The 14,769-nt window shown below is 48.0% G+C and overlaps 1 protein-coding gene across 1 annotated transcript; it reads right to left on the bottom strand.

Annotated features, from left to right (window-relative positions):
- Window positions 1-515: 515 nt before the first annotated feature.
- On the bottom strand, window positions 516-6,661 carry Bhlhe40 (basic helix-loop-helix family member e40). Its single transcript, XM_052174471.1, has 5 exons — window positions 6,249-6,661; window positions 6,009-6,078; window positions 5,625-5,732; window positions 4,592-4,715; window positions 516-2,808 (listed from the first exon to the last, which is right to left on the bottom strand). Exons 1-5 carry the CDS (start codon window positions 6,326-6,328, stop codon window positions 1,952-1,954), a joined length of 1,239 nt encoding a protein of 412 aa, XP_052030431.1. The 5' UTR covers window positions 6,329-6,661; the 3' UTR covers window positions 516-1,951.
- Between the last annotated feature and the right edge of the window lie 8,108 nt (window positions 6,662-14,769).

Genomic DNA, 14,769 nt, shown 5'->3' with positions numbered 1-14,769 from the left:
GCCTCTGGATTTTCCCATTAAGTTCTGAAGCACCATGGAGTGGTTGCTAGAAACCTGCAAGAGTGCAGATCCTTGACAAGGGTTCGTTAAGATTTATAAAAGACTGATTTATAAAAGGCTCAGTTGGTAGAGGGCTTGCCTGAGATGTGTAAGGGACTGAGTTCGATCCTCGACACTGCACGAAACCAGGCATGGTGAAAGGGGCCTGTCTCTACTGAGCCAGGTAGCCTGGCTGTAACCCCAGCATCTAGACAGTAGAGACTGGAGAATCCATTCACGGCCGACTTGGCTGCACAGCAAATTTGGTGCCAGTATGGGCTACTACATGTGACCCTGTTTCAAAACAAACAAAATGATCCAGCATTTACCTACTATGTGAACTCAATATTGTTTTTAATGCCAGGCCCACGACAAGCCAAATGCAATTATGCACAGATTAACTAGCCGCTGTCCTCAGGCAAGAGGCCCGAGAAAGCACTGTGACACTTAAGTTATTTTTAAAACCAAGGAGACCGTTTCTCTTCCACAGGAAAAAAGCTTATTTTATTAAGTATTTTTAAAACAACTACTTAACATTTACTTAGATAAAAATATTTACAATTTCACACCTTCAGGAAGGTTCCAAAATATAAACACTGTAACCTCTCCTCTCCCTAGAGAAAAAAAATTATTCTCTTCAAAAACAGAAATACATTCATCTTTTTTCTCACTGTGTAGATCAAGTAATTATACAAATAGACATCTGAAACATTTTTCCTTTGTCATATACTTATATAATATATATTTATAACAGCTTTACAAATAAAGGCAACAACTTTTATGCCCAAATAAAAATGAGAGAAGTTAAACACAAGCAATAGTGCATTTCTAGGAGCTGGTGCAGGCTGGCAGAGCAAGTCACGGAAACAAGGACTCTGAATCAAAAAGAACACGTCCTTAAAGGGACAGAATCCTTTTTAGCAAGAAGGACACTCCGTATGCTTCCTGGCAAGAGGAATTAGCCTACAGAAAGGATCTTGGGGTGCCAAAGCTCTGCTAGGCCTTTGAGAAGCTAAGCTTGGTTCAAAGCTTTAGGATAGACTTGACATCCATGTCTAGCTGTGCAATAAGTGTAGCAATTGATTACTTAGCTTTGTGTACTTTGGGACATTTGGGGCATCTCTGAGAGCCTCCTTTGGTTCCTTGAACAGCATGCCATAGAAGTGAGCTAGAAACAGGTGCCACAGGCCAGTTTACCTCCATTCCCTAGCAGCTCAGTTTGTACAAAGGGGACCATTTTCAGTTCCTTAGTTAAGCTAATCACAAAAGCTCTGAGTTAGGGAACTGCACTCATTGTCTTTACTCAACAGAGAGGCAGGGTTGGGGGAAGAGATCTGCGGAAATTTGCCCAAACCACTACCGAGACATGCCAGTGTTGGCTACCTCACCACCTGAGCAGAAAGCTCAGTCTGACCACTGTCAGTCTGCTGTGAGTCACCTCCACAGTAAAGGGAGAAGGGTGGGGTCCTAACAGCTGGCTGTGAGCTGTACTCTGGAAAGCCCTCTTTTGAAAGTACCTTTGCTCAAAGCCTCAGACAGACCCATATCCCAAACTGCAGAGTGACTCACATACAGACCTAGCCTTTGAAGCATATGAAAATCCAACTGATTTGTATCAAGGGGGGCTCTTCTCTGAGTAGGGAAAAAAGCCCAGAGATGTGCTATATAGTCAGTCCTCCTGTCTTCTAATGCCAGGCCATCCTTTGCGTGTCTCCCCGTGTCAGAAGGAACTTATCGGCCTACATATGCAAACACACACTCACACACACACACACACACACACTCACACGCACTCTGACTCTTCTCTGTGGGTCTGCATGGTTGGCCGATCTCTCTGCACTCATGGAAATCTTTGTGGTTTTGGAATTAGGGAGGCAGGAAAGCAAAGCGGCAGGAGATTCTCCTCAAGAGTTTAGTCTTTGGTTTCTAAGTTTAAAGGAGGGATCTGCTTCAGAGCCTGGAGCAAGGCTGAAGAGTCAAGGGACGAATGTCCCAAGGGAGAAGGGAGTCTCTGGGGCAGGAGCAAAGGAGTCGGAATCTTGTCTGGGTTCATGAAACTAGAGAGGGCTGCTGCCGAGGTGTTGAGGCCCGGGTACAACACTGGCACAGAGGTGGGGTACCAGCATTTCTCCAGCATAGGCAGGTAGGCAGTGGCCGATGGTGGGATGAGATAGAAAGGCAGGCAAAAGGGAGGCTGATGTGGGTGCGGCCCCAGAAATGGGGAACCCATCAGGTCACTGCCCGCGAAGTGGCCTTCCTCTTCTGAGAGCTGCTGCATCCGACTCTTTTTGGTGGGGGGCTCTTCGGATTCTTGCTTAATTGTGCTGACGCGTTCTCCCACGGCGAACCTTCGTCCGTGGTCACTTTTGAAGTACGGCTGCTCACTGCGCAAGTCCCCCTTCTCCAATTCACCCCCGTAGCCGCTGTCTGTGTCCGTGTCACTGCCGCTCTGCTCCCCACCCGAGGAAGCAAAAGTCCGCTGGATGACTGGCACACAGTTTTTCCCAGGGCCTTCTGATCCCTTGGCTAGGAAGCTGGGCTTCTCCTTGAAGTCCGTGGCTTTCGGAGCCGAGTCCAATGGTTTCCTGGAAGAACCCCCCTGCAGCAGTTCGGACACTACACGGTGGAGATGAGTAGCAAGCTGAGAAGATTTCAGGTCCCGACTGTTCTCATGCTTGGCCAGGTACTGCAGTACCTCACGGGCACAAGTCTGGAAACCCGAGCAGAACATTTCTTGCCCTGCTTCAATATTTCTTCCCGACAGATCACCTGGAGGAAAAAAAAAAAACAAAAAACAAAAAACAAAACAAAACAAAACAAAAAAAAAAAAAAAACAGAGAGAAGGATTTTAGAAGGCTGGGTCATAGGTAAGTCCCGGGGCTTTCTTCTTTTCTTTTTTGAAATTGTCAGTCAATTTACATTTCGAACTCCAAAAGTCTCTGCCTAGAGAATTATGCTGAGAAGTGTAAAGAATAAAATAAACATATTCCGACCACTTAGGGACAGTATTTTTTTTCTTAATGCTTGGGTTTTGATACTAATTACAACAGAGTATGGCTAAGCTACATACACTCCACTGTCCCAAATAGGATTCTTAATGTCTGTATAGTGTCCCAGAGAAATAGACCAAATTACTTCTACTCTTGATGACCTTGTGACACAAAAATGAACATGCTACTTTTAAATACAGCAGTCTCATTCCAGACTAGATGGACACTGAGTTTACTCAGCAACCCAAGCTGGCCTTGAACTCATAGAGAGCCTTTCTTAACTTTCACACTGTTGGGGCTACAGGTCTGAGCAACCACAGCCATCCTCAGTAAGTTAGTATAGCAACAATCTCATGGGAGCAGAAGACAGACACTCATAAAAAGAAACTATACAGAAACAACACCACCTAAAAAAGACATTGTCTCCTTTGCCCCCCTCCTTTTTGCACAGACAGGGTCTCCCTATTTAGTCTCAAATTCCCTGTGCAAAACTGGCTCCCCATGAATTTAAGGGGCTTTTCCTGCCTCTCAAGAATTGGACCACAGGCATGCACCACCATGCCCATAAGTATTATAGATCACACCTGTAATCCCACCACCTGGGAGGTGGAGGCTGGCAGATTACTTCTGAGCTTTAGGAAAGCCAAAAACAGAACCAAAACAACAAAGCTAAAACCAACAACTCCAACAACTCCTGCACACACAAAAACCTAACCTACTAATCAAATAGCTGCGTTTCCTCTGTGCACTTAAACTAGGCTCTTTATTTGTGCGTCTTCTCCATATCCTGTAGCTGACTCCCCTAAAGATCAGTCCTGATCAACTTTCTATTTTTAGAAAGAAAACTGGCAGACATGGTGGCTTGGTTTTGTGATTCTCATACTAGCCTTGGACAGGACAGAAGAATGCCTAACAGGGTACGTATTAGGATTCCCCATGGTCTGTACTGTATGATCTGGAAGGGAGAAAGGGAGGCTAGAATGTGCCCCTGATTCTCTGAAACTCAGAATAAATTAATGATGAAACCAGTGGTTTCGTTGGATTGTGCAATTTGCCAAGATACCTAGTGGCTACTCAGGGAACCACAATGAAAGACAGGCAAGGAAAAAAAAAAAAAAAAAAAACCCTGCTGTCATCCTGCCAAGACTGCACCCCACATCCAAAGACAAGGAAGCAAAGAAACAGGAAAACACTGGGGACAGACCCGTGTTCTGTTCACCCATGAATGAGGGCTCAGCAGACCAACTGTAAAAACACCCACAATGCAAATGATAGGTGCTTTGGCATTTTAAAGGGGAATGGGAAGTCTCTCAGAACCTAGACACTCTCCGGCCAAAATGTCACAGGGACATTTATTTCATCACTAGGCTAATATGTACTCATCCCAGGTGGCACACAGTAGCATTCCCTATGGGAAAGCATGACCTTTTAGGAAAGAATCAAGAAAGCATCTCCCCCCAAGTGAATGTGAAAAATGAATGGTAACAGAAGAGTCAGAAGCCACAGTGAGCCTCGGGCTAGTGCCGAGCCCTCTGGAGACATTTATCAGTCCAGGCACTCACCAGCTTGTAAACCGCTCTGCAGGGCAATGATTTTCTGCTGCTGCTGATCAATTAGGTTTGTCAGTGCTTTCACGTGCTTCAACGTAAGCTCCAGAACCACTGCTTTCTCCAAGTGACCCAAAGTCTGAAGGGGAAAAAAAAAGGGAGCTTCTGTCACCTGTGAAGTCAGTGAAGTCCCCTCGGACACCATTTGTTATGAGAATTGAATGTAAACAACAACACAGATAGGAAGAGCTTTCCCTGCTCCACAAAATCTAAAGTTTGAAGATGTTTTAGCATATACATATAGATGATCAAAGGCTTAAAAAAAAAAAAAAAGCCAAACACATGTTGTCTATCTTTGGAGGCATTTTGGTAGCTGTTACGGTCTCCGGAGTGAGCTGACAGATATATTTCTCTGGCAGCTGCCCTGACCTTTAACTCAGGGGACTCCAGAGATAACATTTCTCTGCAGTGGTGTTAACCCAGGGAGGGGTGTCTACTGTGTCTGGCAACCAAGTCTTTCCCAATGTGTTGGGTTTCTTTCTTTCTTTCTTTTTTTTTAACCCCCTGACACCCGTCAGAACTCCCAATCATGCAAGCTTTTCATCTTCCCTTCCAAATACTTTTCCGGAAGGAAAAGCTAGAAAGCTTTTGGCTACCAGTAAAGATGATGACAAAAAGAAGACACACACATTAAATAAAGTAGGTCCTCTTGTGGGTGGAAAGGAAGAATATTTTTTATTTATTTATTTTTTTTATTTCATGGTTTGCTCCTTTAAGTCAGGGAGACTATAAGGTGTCGAGAGAAAAAAAAAAACTGCCAAAAGAAAGCTCGCTACTGTTGAAGCCAACTTAAAGAGGCCCGAGATAGTTCTGGTTCTGCCTGGAAGTCCTGGGTCTGGGGATGGGTTCCCTCCAACCCAGAACTACCAGGAGCTTTGATCCGCCCGTCTAGCCTGCAGTTCCCTGTGACGCCGGCAGGCGGCGAGTGACCCCCACCCGCCCTCTGGGCAGAAGAACTGGGTTGGAGCGCAGCCAGCTTCTCACTTACAGTAAGTTTGAGATGTTCGGGTAGGAGATCCTTCAGCTGGGCAATGCACTCGTTAATCCGGTCACGTCTCTTTTTCTCAATCAGCCGGTGCGGCAGTTTGTAAGTTTCCTGCACGGAATACATGGAAGCAATGGGTGCTCGGGGAAGGGAACAAGAAGCTTCCTCCCCTCCTCCCCACCCGACAGCAGGGGGGAATAATTCTGCGAGGGCGCAGAGACGCACCCAGATTCACCTTCTCTGCACCTTCTTTCCCAAGTCACAAACTTGTGACAATGAGCTCATGACATCTTGAACCCCCCAGCCAACCTCCAAACAAGCAAACTTTTCTTGGAAACTCAGCGCACGCGAGGGGCTAAGGAATGGGGTCCCCAGGGATGCACCTACCTTGCTGTCTTCGCTCCGTTTTATTCCCCGCCTGGACTTGTACACTTGGTACATGTGGGCAAAATCCATCCTGCAGGGAGATAGACCAGAAAGAGCCGTGACTCCCGAGTGCGTACTGGCTGCAGGAGCCCTATAGATGTCAGAAGCCCCCCTATACTCCCAGAGATGCCCCCAAGTTGAGAGTGGGGCGGAACACAAGGTTAGGAGCGGAGACTTGAAGGGATCACAGTGCACACTTACCCTGACAGGTCTCCGTGCTCCAGCCCTGGCGCTTTGGGCAAGCAGGTAGGAGGTGGTTGTGCGCTGGGGATCCGCTCCATGATGCGGCGAGCAGGGGCCACTGTGCGCTCCTGTCTGCACTTAGCAGAGAGTCTGAGAGAGGACTGCCCTGGAAGGGAGGATCCGAGAGTCTCAAGGGGTATGTTCCTATGAGCTAGCCTGAGCTTCCTTGCAATGCGTTGGGCTGCCCGGAGCTGCGGCTTTGAGGTGTCGTTTCAGTTGGGGGCGTGCATGGCCGGGTGTCCCCACGGCTTCTGGCTCCCGCTCTGCACACAGACTGGCGGTGTGTGCTCGCTGCGCTGTCTGCGCCGTGCGAGCCAAGTGAATGAGAAGTGGGGCGGGCGGAGAGGCGGGAGGGAAGGGGGGGTTGCTTAGGGCGGAGCGGGGGGGGGGGTGGTTGCTGGAGGGGACGAGCCGAGGAGTAAGGAGAGGCTGCGGGCTGGGTTAAATGGGAGCGAGTGGGTGGGTAGAAGCTACGTGTTCTACCCTGTGACTCCAAGCACGTCTGGCCGCTGCCGGGGAGGGAAGGAGCGACCTGCCCGCCCTCCCCCGGCTTCATCACATGAGTCTCACGTGTTGGACAACGCTCCGGCGGCTGCTAAGTGCCCCCCCCTTCAAACCTCGGGCCCCAGGTGTCTGCGGCTGCGGCCTCCTTTCCCCGAAAGAGGGGGTGGCAGAGCAGCCAGAGTCCTGCCCAACTGGGTGGGGGGCACGGAAGCTGGAAGGAACCGGGGAGCTCGGGGAGGGGGGGGGGGAGTTAGTAACGTGGGCGAACCTGCCCCAGGGAAATGAAGTAAGTTCCCGTCTCCTGGGAGGGAACGGGGGAGGACGGATTCCGCCCGCGTCTGACTCAAGCCGGGAGAGGAATATCCCCTTGGTCGCTCCAGCCCAGCCCTCTTCCTCCTCCCCCGCCTGGCCCGCTCCTAGGAACCGGTGCGCAGCGGAGGGAGTCGTCGGCCCCCCTTGGCCTTCCCCAGAGGCTGGGGTTTCTTTCCGTCCTGGCTTCCCAGCCCCCCCCCCCATCTCCCTCCCCACCCCCGCCCCAACGCTCAGCCTCAGTGTCCAGGAATTGCCCGCCTTGGGGAGGGACCGAGGGCGGGGCGGATGTCACCCCATGGGAAGCGGGCCGGTGGCCAGGCGCTAGGGCAGCCGAGGCCGCCGCCGAGCACGCCGCGCGCACCTGACCGTGGACCGTGTGAGCCGTGCAGACCTCCCCCTCCCCCCTGCGCCCCACTCTCCCAGGAGCTCAGCTCCGGGGCGCAGCCTGCGGGTGGCCTGGCACCCGACTGGCGCGCACCCATCTCCTCCCGCCTTTCAGGGTGCTTCACTGCCCCCACCCACCCTGGCTAGTCAAGCACAGAAAGATACCGGGCACAGTGCCCGGCGTTCCCTCCCTCCTCTGCCCCCTCCGCTGCAGAGGCGTCCGGGTCGCCTCCCCTCCGGCTGCAGCGTTACACAACCGCGGCGACGGCGCCTGCCCTGCAGCAGCGCGGGGCGTGACGCTTCACGTGGCCCGGACGCGGGCCGGAGCTCGGCTCACTGCAAGCCTCTCCGCGCCGGCTTCCAAATCGTGACCCCCGCGCACCGGGCTGCCAGCCTGTATGGGATCCCGCCGCTAACCAGGAACTTGGGTGGCGCTGTTTGCACTCTATTCCAGGACAGGAGGAGACAGAGGAGAAAGAAGGACCCCCCTCCCCGCCCCCATCCTCTTGGTCTATCACAGTGAAATCTTCACTTTTGTGCAGCACACATTCACGGAGCCCCTTACCCAGTCGAGCTCGCGCTGGAGACAGTGGAGGTAGCAAACACGGATTTTGACCTTGAATTTACAAGGACATTTGGGAAGGAGCCAACGAGGCCAATAGGCAGACCGCCTTCAGCAAAAAGTCTATCGGGGCCACTGGCAGGGAATATAGAAGATGAGAAAGTTTTAACATAATACTAACTAAGACGTTTAGGTAGTAGAGGTTAACCCACAGACCGGTGCGCGGGGCACAAAGGGCAGTTCCGGGGCCCCCAACGCTCTTCAATCTCGCGGAGGCCGCCGGGCCCCACCCCCGCCGACCTGCATTGGAAAAATCTGGTCTCTTTGACCTTCTAACAGCCCGGAGCTGGGGAAAGCATCTGAAACACACAAACCTGCGGCGTTGTGAGCGGCGCTGACACACAGCAAGGGGCCAGTGGAAATTCATGACTAAAATAAGGCCTGGCAGGGGATTTCACTGACCTCTGAGCTCCCCTGCCCTGCAAGTTTGGGGAGTTGAGAGATGACTGTTAACCTTCCCTACCGTGCTTAGGGTCAGTCACCACGCTGCGGAGTGACCTGGCTGGGGAATTGGGGGAGGGGGGAATGAGGTCACTGCTGGAACGAGGTGCAGTTTGGTGGGTCAGTCTTCATTATCAGTGTTCTGACGACCTAGAGGACTGGGATTCACATGTTGACCAAACTGGGAGTGCATTTCCTTCAGGTCTCTCAAGCATCTACTTCCTGTTTATGTTTCACAAGCGTCAGACCCATTAGTAAGTGTGAGAAATGATTGCTTTTCTAACTGTTCACTGGCTGACCTCACTTTGGGGTTTAGAGATCCACCCCTCCTCCCCAGACAGACGTAGTTTGGCTGACAGGTTATCATCAATCTCTCTGGAGGGAATGAATTCTCCCACCTTCCTGCCAGGAGGCTGGCAGCAGGACCAGAGGTTTGGAGATGTGCTGGCACTCATAGGGTAGGGTGGGGGTGAGGAAGGGCTGTGACCTTCCTGTGACTCTAAGGGGGAAGCGTTGTCATGGTTGTGCCAAAACTATAGTTCCACTAGGAAATAAGCTCTGTCAGAAAAGGAGGATATGTCCTCTCTTGTATCCCCAGGCCTCCTCCCAGGAGGGAATCTCTGCAATTCTGCCTGCATGGTTCATGGTTCAGGAAAAATAACATCCTTAAAATTGAGTGATCAGTAAATTTCCATCGTTACTTGCTCTGTAGCTGTAAATAATAAAATATTCACATTGTTCAATTAAAAGAAATTTTAAATTATTTACAAGCTCCCTACGTACTTCAGGTAGGCTTTGGCCTCGAAATCCTCCTGCCTCAGCTTCCTGAGTTCTGGGCATTGTAGACATAAACTAATTCCTACTTTTTATTTGTTCCAAATATACTCCCAAGCTTTAACATTTTCCCCATCCGGCTGTATCTGGATTTCTTCTTTTGAAATCTGTAAATGAAGGGAGGAGGAAAGGAAGGAAGACAGGCAGCCAGGCCGGCAAACAAAATAACTTGCATGTTATTTGGGGGCGGCTGTAGCTCGGTTGATAGAGTCGCCTGCTTTCTTCCTTGGTTGCTTGCTTGCAGGGCGGTAAAGCCTGAGACCTGTCCCCAGCAGAGCATAAAACCGGGTGTGGTGTCACCGCTTGCTTTCAATGTCAGCAATGGGGAGATAAAGTCAGGAAGATCATAAAAAGGTATTTTTATATGTTACATACATACATATATATATTAGCCAGGTGTGGTGGCACACGCCTGTAATCCCAGCACTTGGGAGGCAGAGGCAGGCGGATTTCTGAGTTCAAGGCTAGCCTAGTCTACAGAGTGAGTTCCAGGACAGCCAGGACTACACAGAGACACTCTGTCTCAAAAAAAAAAAAATTTTTTTTTAAATCCCAGTCTGGGATTTCTACCCTGCCTTAGACCATTTAGTTCCTGGACAAAAGACACATGCAACTTTTGTTTTTCCAATAACCCTATTCAGTGCTAGTGCTGGGCAGATATCTACCCTCTATGCCATTAGAATCTATTTCACTCTCCATAGCCCTGAGGTATTACTTACTATGTTGCATCCAGGCTGCTCTTAGCTCCAGTTGGCCAGCCCTCAGGGCCACCTTACGTGGCTCACGTAACTCATGTTGGCTTCCCCTCGTTCTCTTCTCCTCCAACCCTGGATTGGGATTAAAATTTTCTACAAGACCCCATCTCAAAAAGTGGTATAAAGGAGAAATCTGTTGTGTTTTTTTTCTTGTATAAATTACAGCTATTTGAAAAATAATTTCTCCCAGTAGGTACCTTTCTATCCTGAAGGGTATTACTGTTTCCGACTGTCACCTACCTTTTAAAACAATTAGAGACAGTTTAGTAAGAAAGGAAAAAGCACTCCCTAGGGTGGGTTAGGGCTAGTGACCTGAGAAGACCAGATGTTAAAAATCTCTTTATATCAGTCCTTTATAGATGCTTGTTAGTTATTGTGTGCTAATTCTCAGGCCATAGGCTAAGACTTGGTGTATGTTGCTACCACCTTACAAGGCTGTGCTAGGCCAACTCATATAACACTTGTATTCATTGAGAGAATTCCTCCTGTGCAAGGCACTGGACCAGGCCCTGAAGTTATATAATGTAAGCCTTTGGGAAATTGAGGCTCAGGGGTAGTAAATAGCTACCCTGGCATATATGGTCTGGGATTAGATGGCACTGAGAATCCAGGTTTGTTAGACTTCAAAAGCTATAGTCTCTCTCTTTTTAAGTTTGAGGTTATACAATAACACATTGACTTTATTAGTAAGTCTGAATTGACATTGTTGGGTTTCTTTTGTGTAGGAAGGCAGGATGTTTAGAAAATCACAGTGAGATATGAGAACTTCATGCTGTAATTCAAAAGTAGGTATTTTAGTCAGGCATGGTCTTGCACACTTGTAATCCCAGCCCTAGGGCGACAGAGGCAGGAGGATCTCAGTGGCAGTCTACATAGTGAGTTCTAGCAATACATAGACAGTCTTAGTCTTAGTTGTTGTTTTTTAAAGTGAGCATGCTGACACTTTTAATTACATTTTAATCACCAAGCCTGGGAAGGTGACTGAAGTAAAGAGTGCCTAACTTTACTCTTGCTCACAGGAAAGGGCGGCCTGGTGGAGGGGTACCAGTTATGTACTGCTCAGCTGGGGAGAGGGGTTAGGGGGAGCCATTTACATGCTAGTCTGTCTGTGTGAGACCCTCCAGAAATGTCCAGTCCCACACTGAACACTGGGCAATGCATTTTTGTGTTGCTCATCTGTTGTCATTGTGTCAAGGTGATGATGAAGAAATACATTTTATAATGGCATGTAGCTCAGTTGTTAGACTGCTTGCCTAGCATGCGTGAAGCCCTTGGTTTGATCACATCTAAACACATGAGGCACATATAAACTGGGTGTAGTGACATATACATGGTCCTAGTAGTGGGGCGGTGGGGACAGGAGATGAGACGTCCAGGTTTATCTCCTGTACATAGCCAGCCCGGGATACATGCGACCCTATCTCAAATGGAATATACACACATTTCCATATATGTGGATATATTGGAATAGAATATATACATATTCCATATACATATATACATATTCCATATATATATATACATATTCCATTCCAATATATACTATCATAAACCAAGAAACATGTACATCCATGTCTTAGAGTTTCCATAGCTATACAGAGAGACACCATGACCAAGGCATCTCTTATAAAAGACAATATCTAATTGGGACTGGCTTAAAGGTTCTGAGGTTCAGTCCATTATCATCAAGGCAGGAAGCATGGCAGCATCCAGGTGGGTATGGACCTGGAGGAGCTGAGAGTTCTACATCTTGTTCCCAAGGCAAACAGGAGAAGATTGCTGCCTTCCAGGCAGCTAGGAGGACGAGAATCTCAAAGCCCACCCCCATAGTGACATGCTTCTTCCAACAGGCCAAACCTCTAACAGTACCACTGCCTATGGGCCAAGCATATGCAACCCACTACAATCCATGTATCTTAAGTACAGGTGAGCCAAAATCGAGTTGGTATACAGCAACAGTCACATGTTCCTTTAGAGATGTGTCTACCCACGCTAGAAAGGGAGGTAATGACACACCAAAGCAATGGTTGGGTCAATGTCCAACTGGGTGAATCAAAATTGGGTTACATTCTTTGCCCCCCCCCCAAAAAAAAACTCAAAGCAGTTGCATTTTGGGAAAGGCCACCCCAACGTTGGTGGCACTGACTCCCCAAGTTCCTGCAACCCTGGAATTCTCTGCAGCTTGCAGGCAGCTCAGGAGTCAAGGATTTCTTCAGCTGTTTGGCTGGTCAGAGTTTCCACCCAGAGCAATTGTTCACATCTTTCTGTTCTGTTGAGTAAAGGCCCTCAAGCCTCCTTCAAGTTTCTGTACTGTGGGACATGTGTGGCGTTTTGTTTACCTGCTGGGGCTCACAAACCTTCTCTTCTCTCTGGCAGGAAAAAAATTTAATCTGAGGGAATGCTCTACCTTGAAGGAGCCAGCCGTACCTACCTACCCTTTTGCCCTCACCTGTAACCCTGAATAGTCAATATTTTGTTTTGCTTTGTTCTGTTCTTTTGAGACATGCCCCCCTGGCTGGCCTGGAACTCCCTTTGCAGACCAGTCAGCCTTGAACTCGCTTTGCCTATCTCTGCTTCTGAGAGTGCTGGGATTAAAGCCATGCACCATTATGTCCAGCTACCAACTCCCCATCCCCACCTCCACCCCGTTTTGAAACAAGATCTCACCGTGTAACTGGAGGATGATCTAGAACTCAATATAAAGTCCAGGCTGTTCTCCCACACCACCTTCCTGCCATTTCTTCCTCAGTGCTGAGTTTATACAACTCCCTCTGGGTTAGTTTTTTGCTTCCTTTGGGACAAGTGCATAGGAAAAAGAATTCAGGCCAATGCTTTCATAGAAGTCTCACAAGCAAATGTGTATCATACTGTCTGACATCTTCCAGTCTAATGTACTTGATTTTATTTAAGAGAGAATATTCCATTCTTGTCTTATCATGCTGACTTTGCAGCATACCAACAGATCTCGATTTGGGGACTGAAAATTTCCTGTTCTAGAGAGAGTATTGTCACTTTGCCTTGCCCTCCTCTATAAATAAAAAGAGATTCGTAGTCCGCAGACTTGAAAATTTTTCAAGTTATTTATAAAAATGTAAGTAAGGGAGGATTGTAGCTCTGTCAGTTGAGGGCTTGCACAAAGCCAATGGATTTGGTTGCCAATTCCATCTTCAGAACCACACGAACTAGAATGGGTGACTCTGACATCCTCAGACACCCAGCTGAGTTTGCTACAGAAGATGTCTGAACAAAGTCATGCGTGGATTCTCTATCAGGGAAAACACATCTACTAATTCTCTGTCTATGGGAACCCTCTTTAATCTCTGCTCTAAAAACAAAGAAAGAAACGAAAACAAAAACAAAAAAACCCCAAACATTTAAATTTTTTATTGAGAGGAAAACAGATAGCAAAGTAAACAGATTTAAAAATTTTGATTCACGGGGGTGAATGTGTAAGTTTGCATTATCAGTGCTAAAGTTTTGATCTTATTGGCCCGCAAAAGCCATGAGCTTGGTTGTCAGCCATTGTGTAATTGAGAAGTAGTGGGGCCTTTAAGAGTGGACCTAGTAGAAAAAAGTTAGGTCATTGGAGGACCGAGTATGGAGACCCACCCCCTGGCACCTGGGGTTGAGCAGCTGTGTTCCACGCTCCCTGCCATTGTGTTCAACCTTACCATAAACTCCAGAGCAACACCTCTGCGGACATGAGCTTTCGTCTTTAAAGGTGCATTTTTCTTAATTCTGGCAATCGGTTTTGATCATACTCTTACTCCCAGCCCCTCCCAGATTCACCCATCCCCCTCCTCTCCACCCACCTAGCTTCATCTTCTCATCATTTGTTTCTAAATACATTGTGCCCAATTCCTGTTCCTCCAATTAGATGGAGGCCTGCCTTAGAAAGTAGTCAACCCACCATTAAAGTCACACCCCTAAAGAAAACAGACTCTGCTCTCTCTCCCAGTAGGTATCAAATGCCAATAACTGCTCAACCAAGAGTGGGACTTCTGCCAACCTCCTACTCCATGCCGGGATTTTGTCTGGCCCAAGCCTGTATAGGTCTTATGTGTGCTATCATAATCCCTGTCAGTCCATATGGACATCTGCTTGTGTCCAGAAAATACTGTATTTTTATAGTCATCCACCATCGCTGACTCTTTGAATCCTTCTCCCTTTCTTTAGGAATGAGCACTCTATAGTCTCTTACTCTCTGCATATTGACTAATTATGGTTCTTGGTGTTAACCACTATCTGTTGCAAGAAGAACCTTATTTGATGAAGACTGAGAAAAGAATTAATCGATGGGGATAGCCATAAATTCTTAGTTATTTTAATACTATGTCCACTTAGCAGAATAACTGTAGTTGTTCTCCCCTTGGGCCTATGATCTGTCTAGACATAGTTTCTTGGCTCCAATAACTGTGCCAGTATGGTGCTCTATCTTGTGGAAAGGGATTTAAAAATCTAATCAGAAAGTTGTTGGTTACTCCCGTAACATTTTTGCCACTATCATACCAATGTGTATGACTTAGCCAGGACAATCATACTTATACCCCACGATGTTTGCCGCACAGATTACACGATTAATGATTCTCTTCCCCAGTAGCACTCCACACAGCTACACCTCCTAATC

This window comes from Apodemus sylvaticus, chromosome 2, assembly GCF_947179515.1.
Source record: "Apodemus sylvaticus chromosome 2, mApoSyl1.1, whole genome shotgun sequence".
NCBI lineage: Eukaryota > Metazoa > Chordata > Mammalia > Rodentia > Muridae > Apodemus > Apodemus sylvaticus.
The sequence above is the reverse complement of the archived record's forward strand: the minus strand, read 5'-3'. Positions and strand labels throughout refer to the sequence as shown.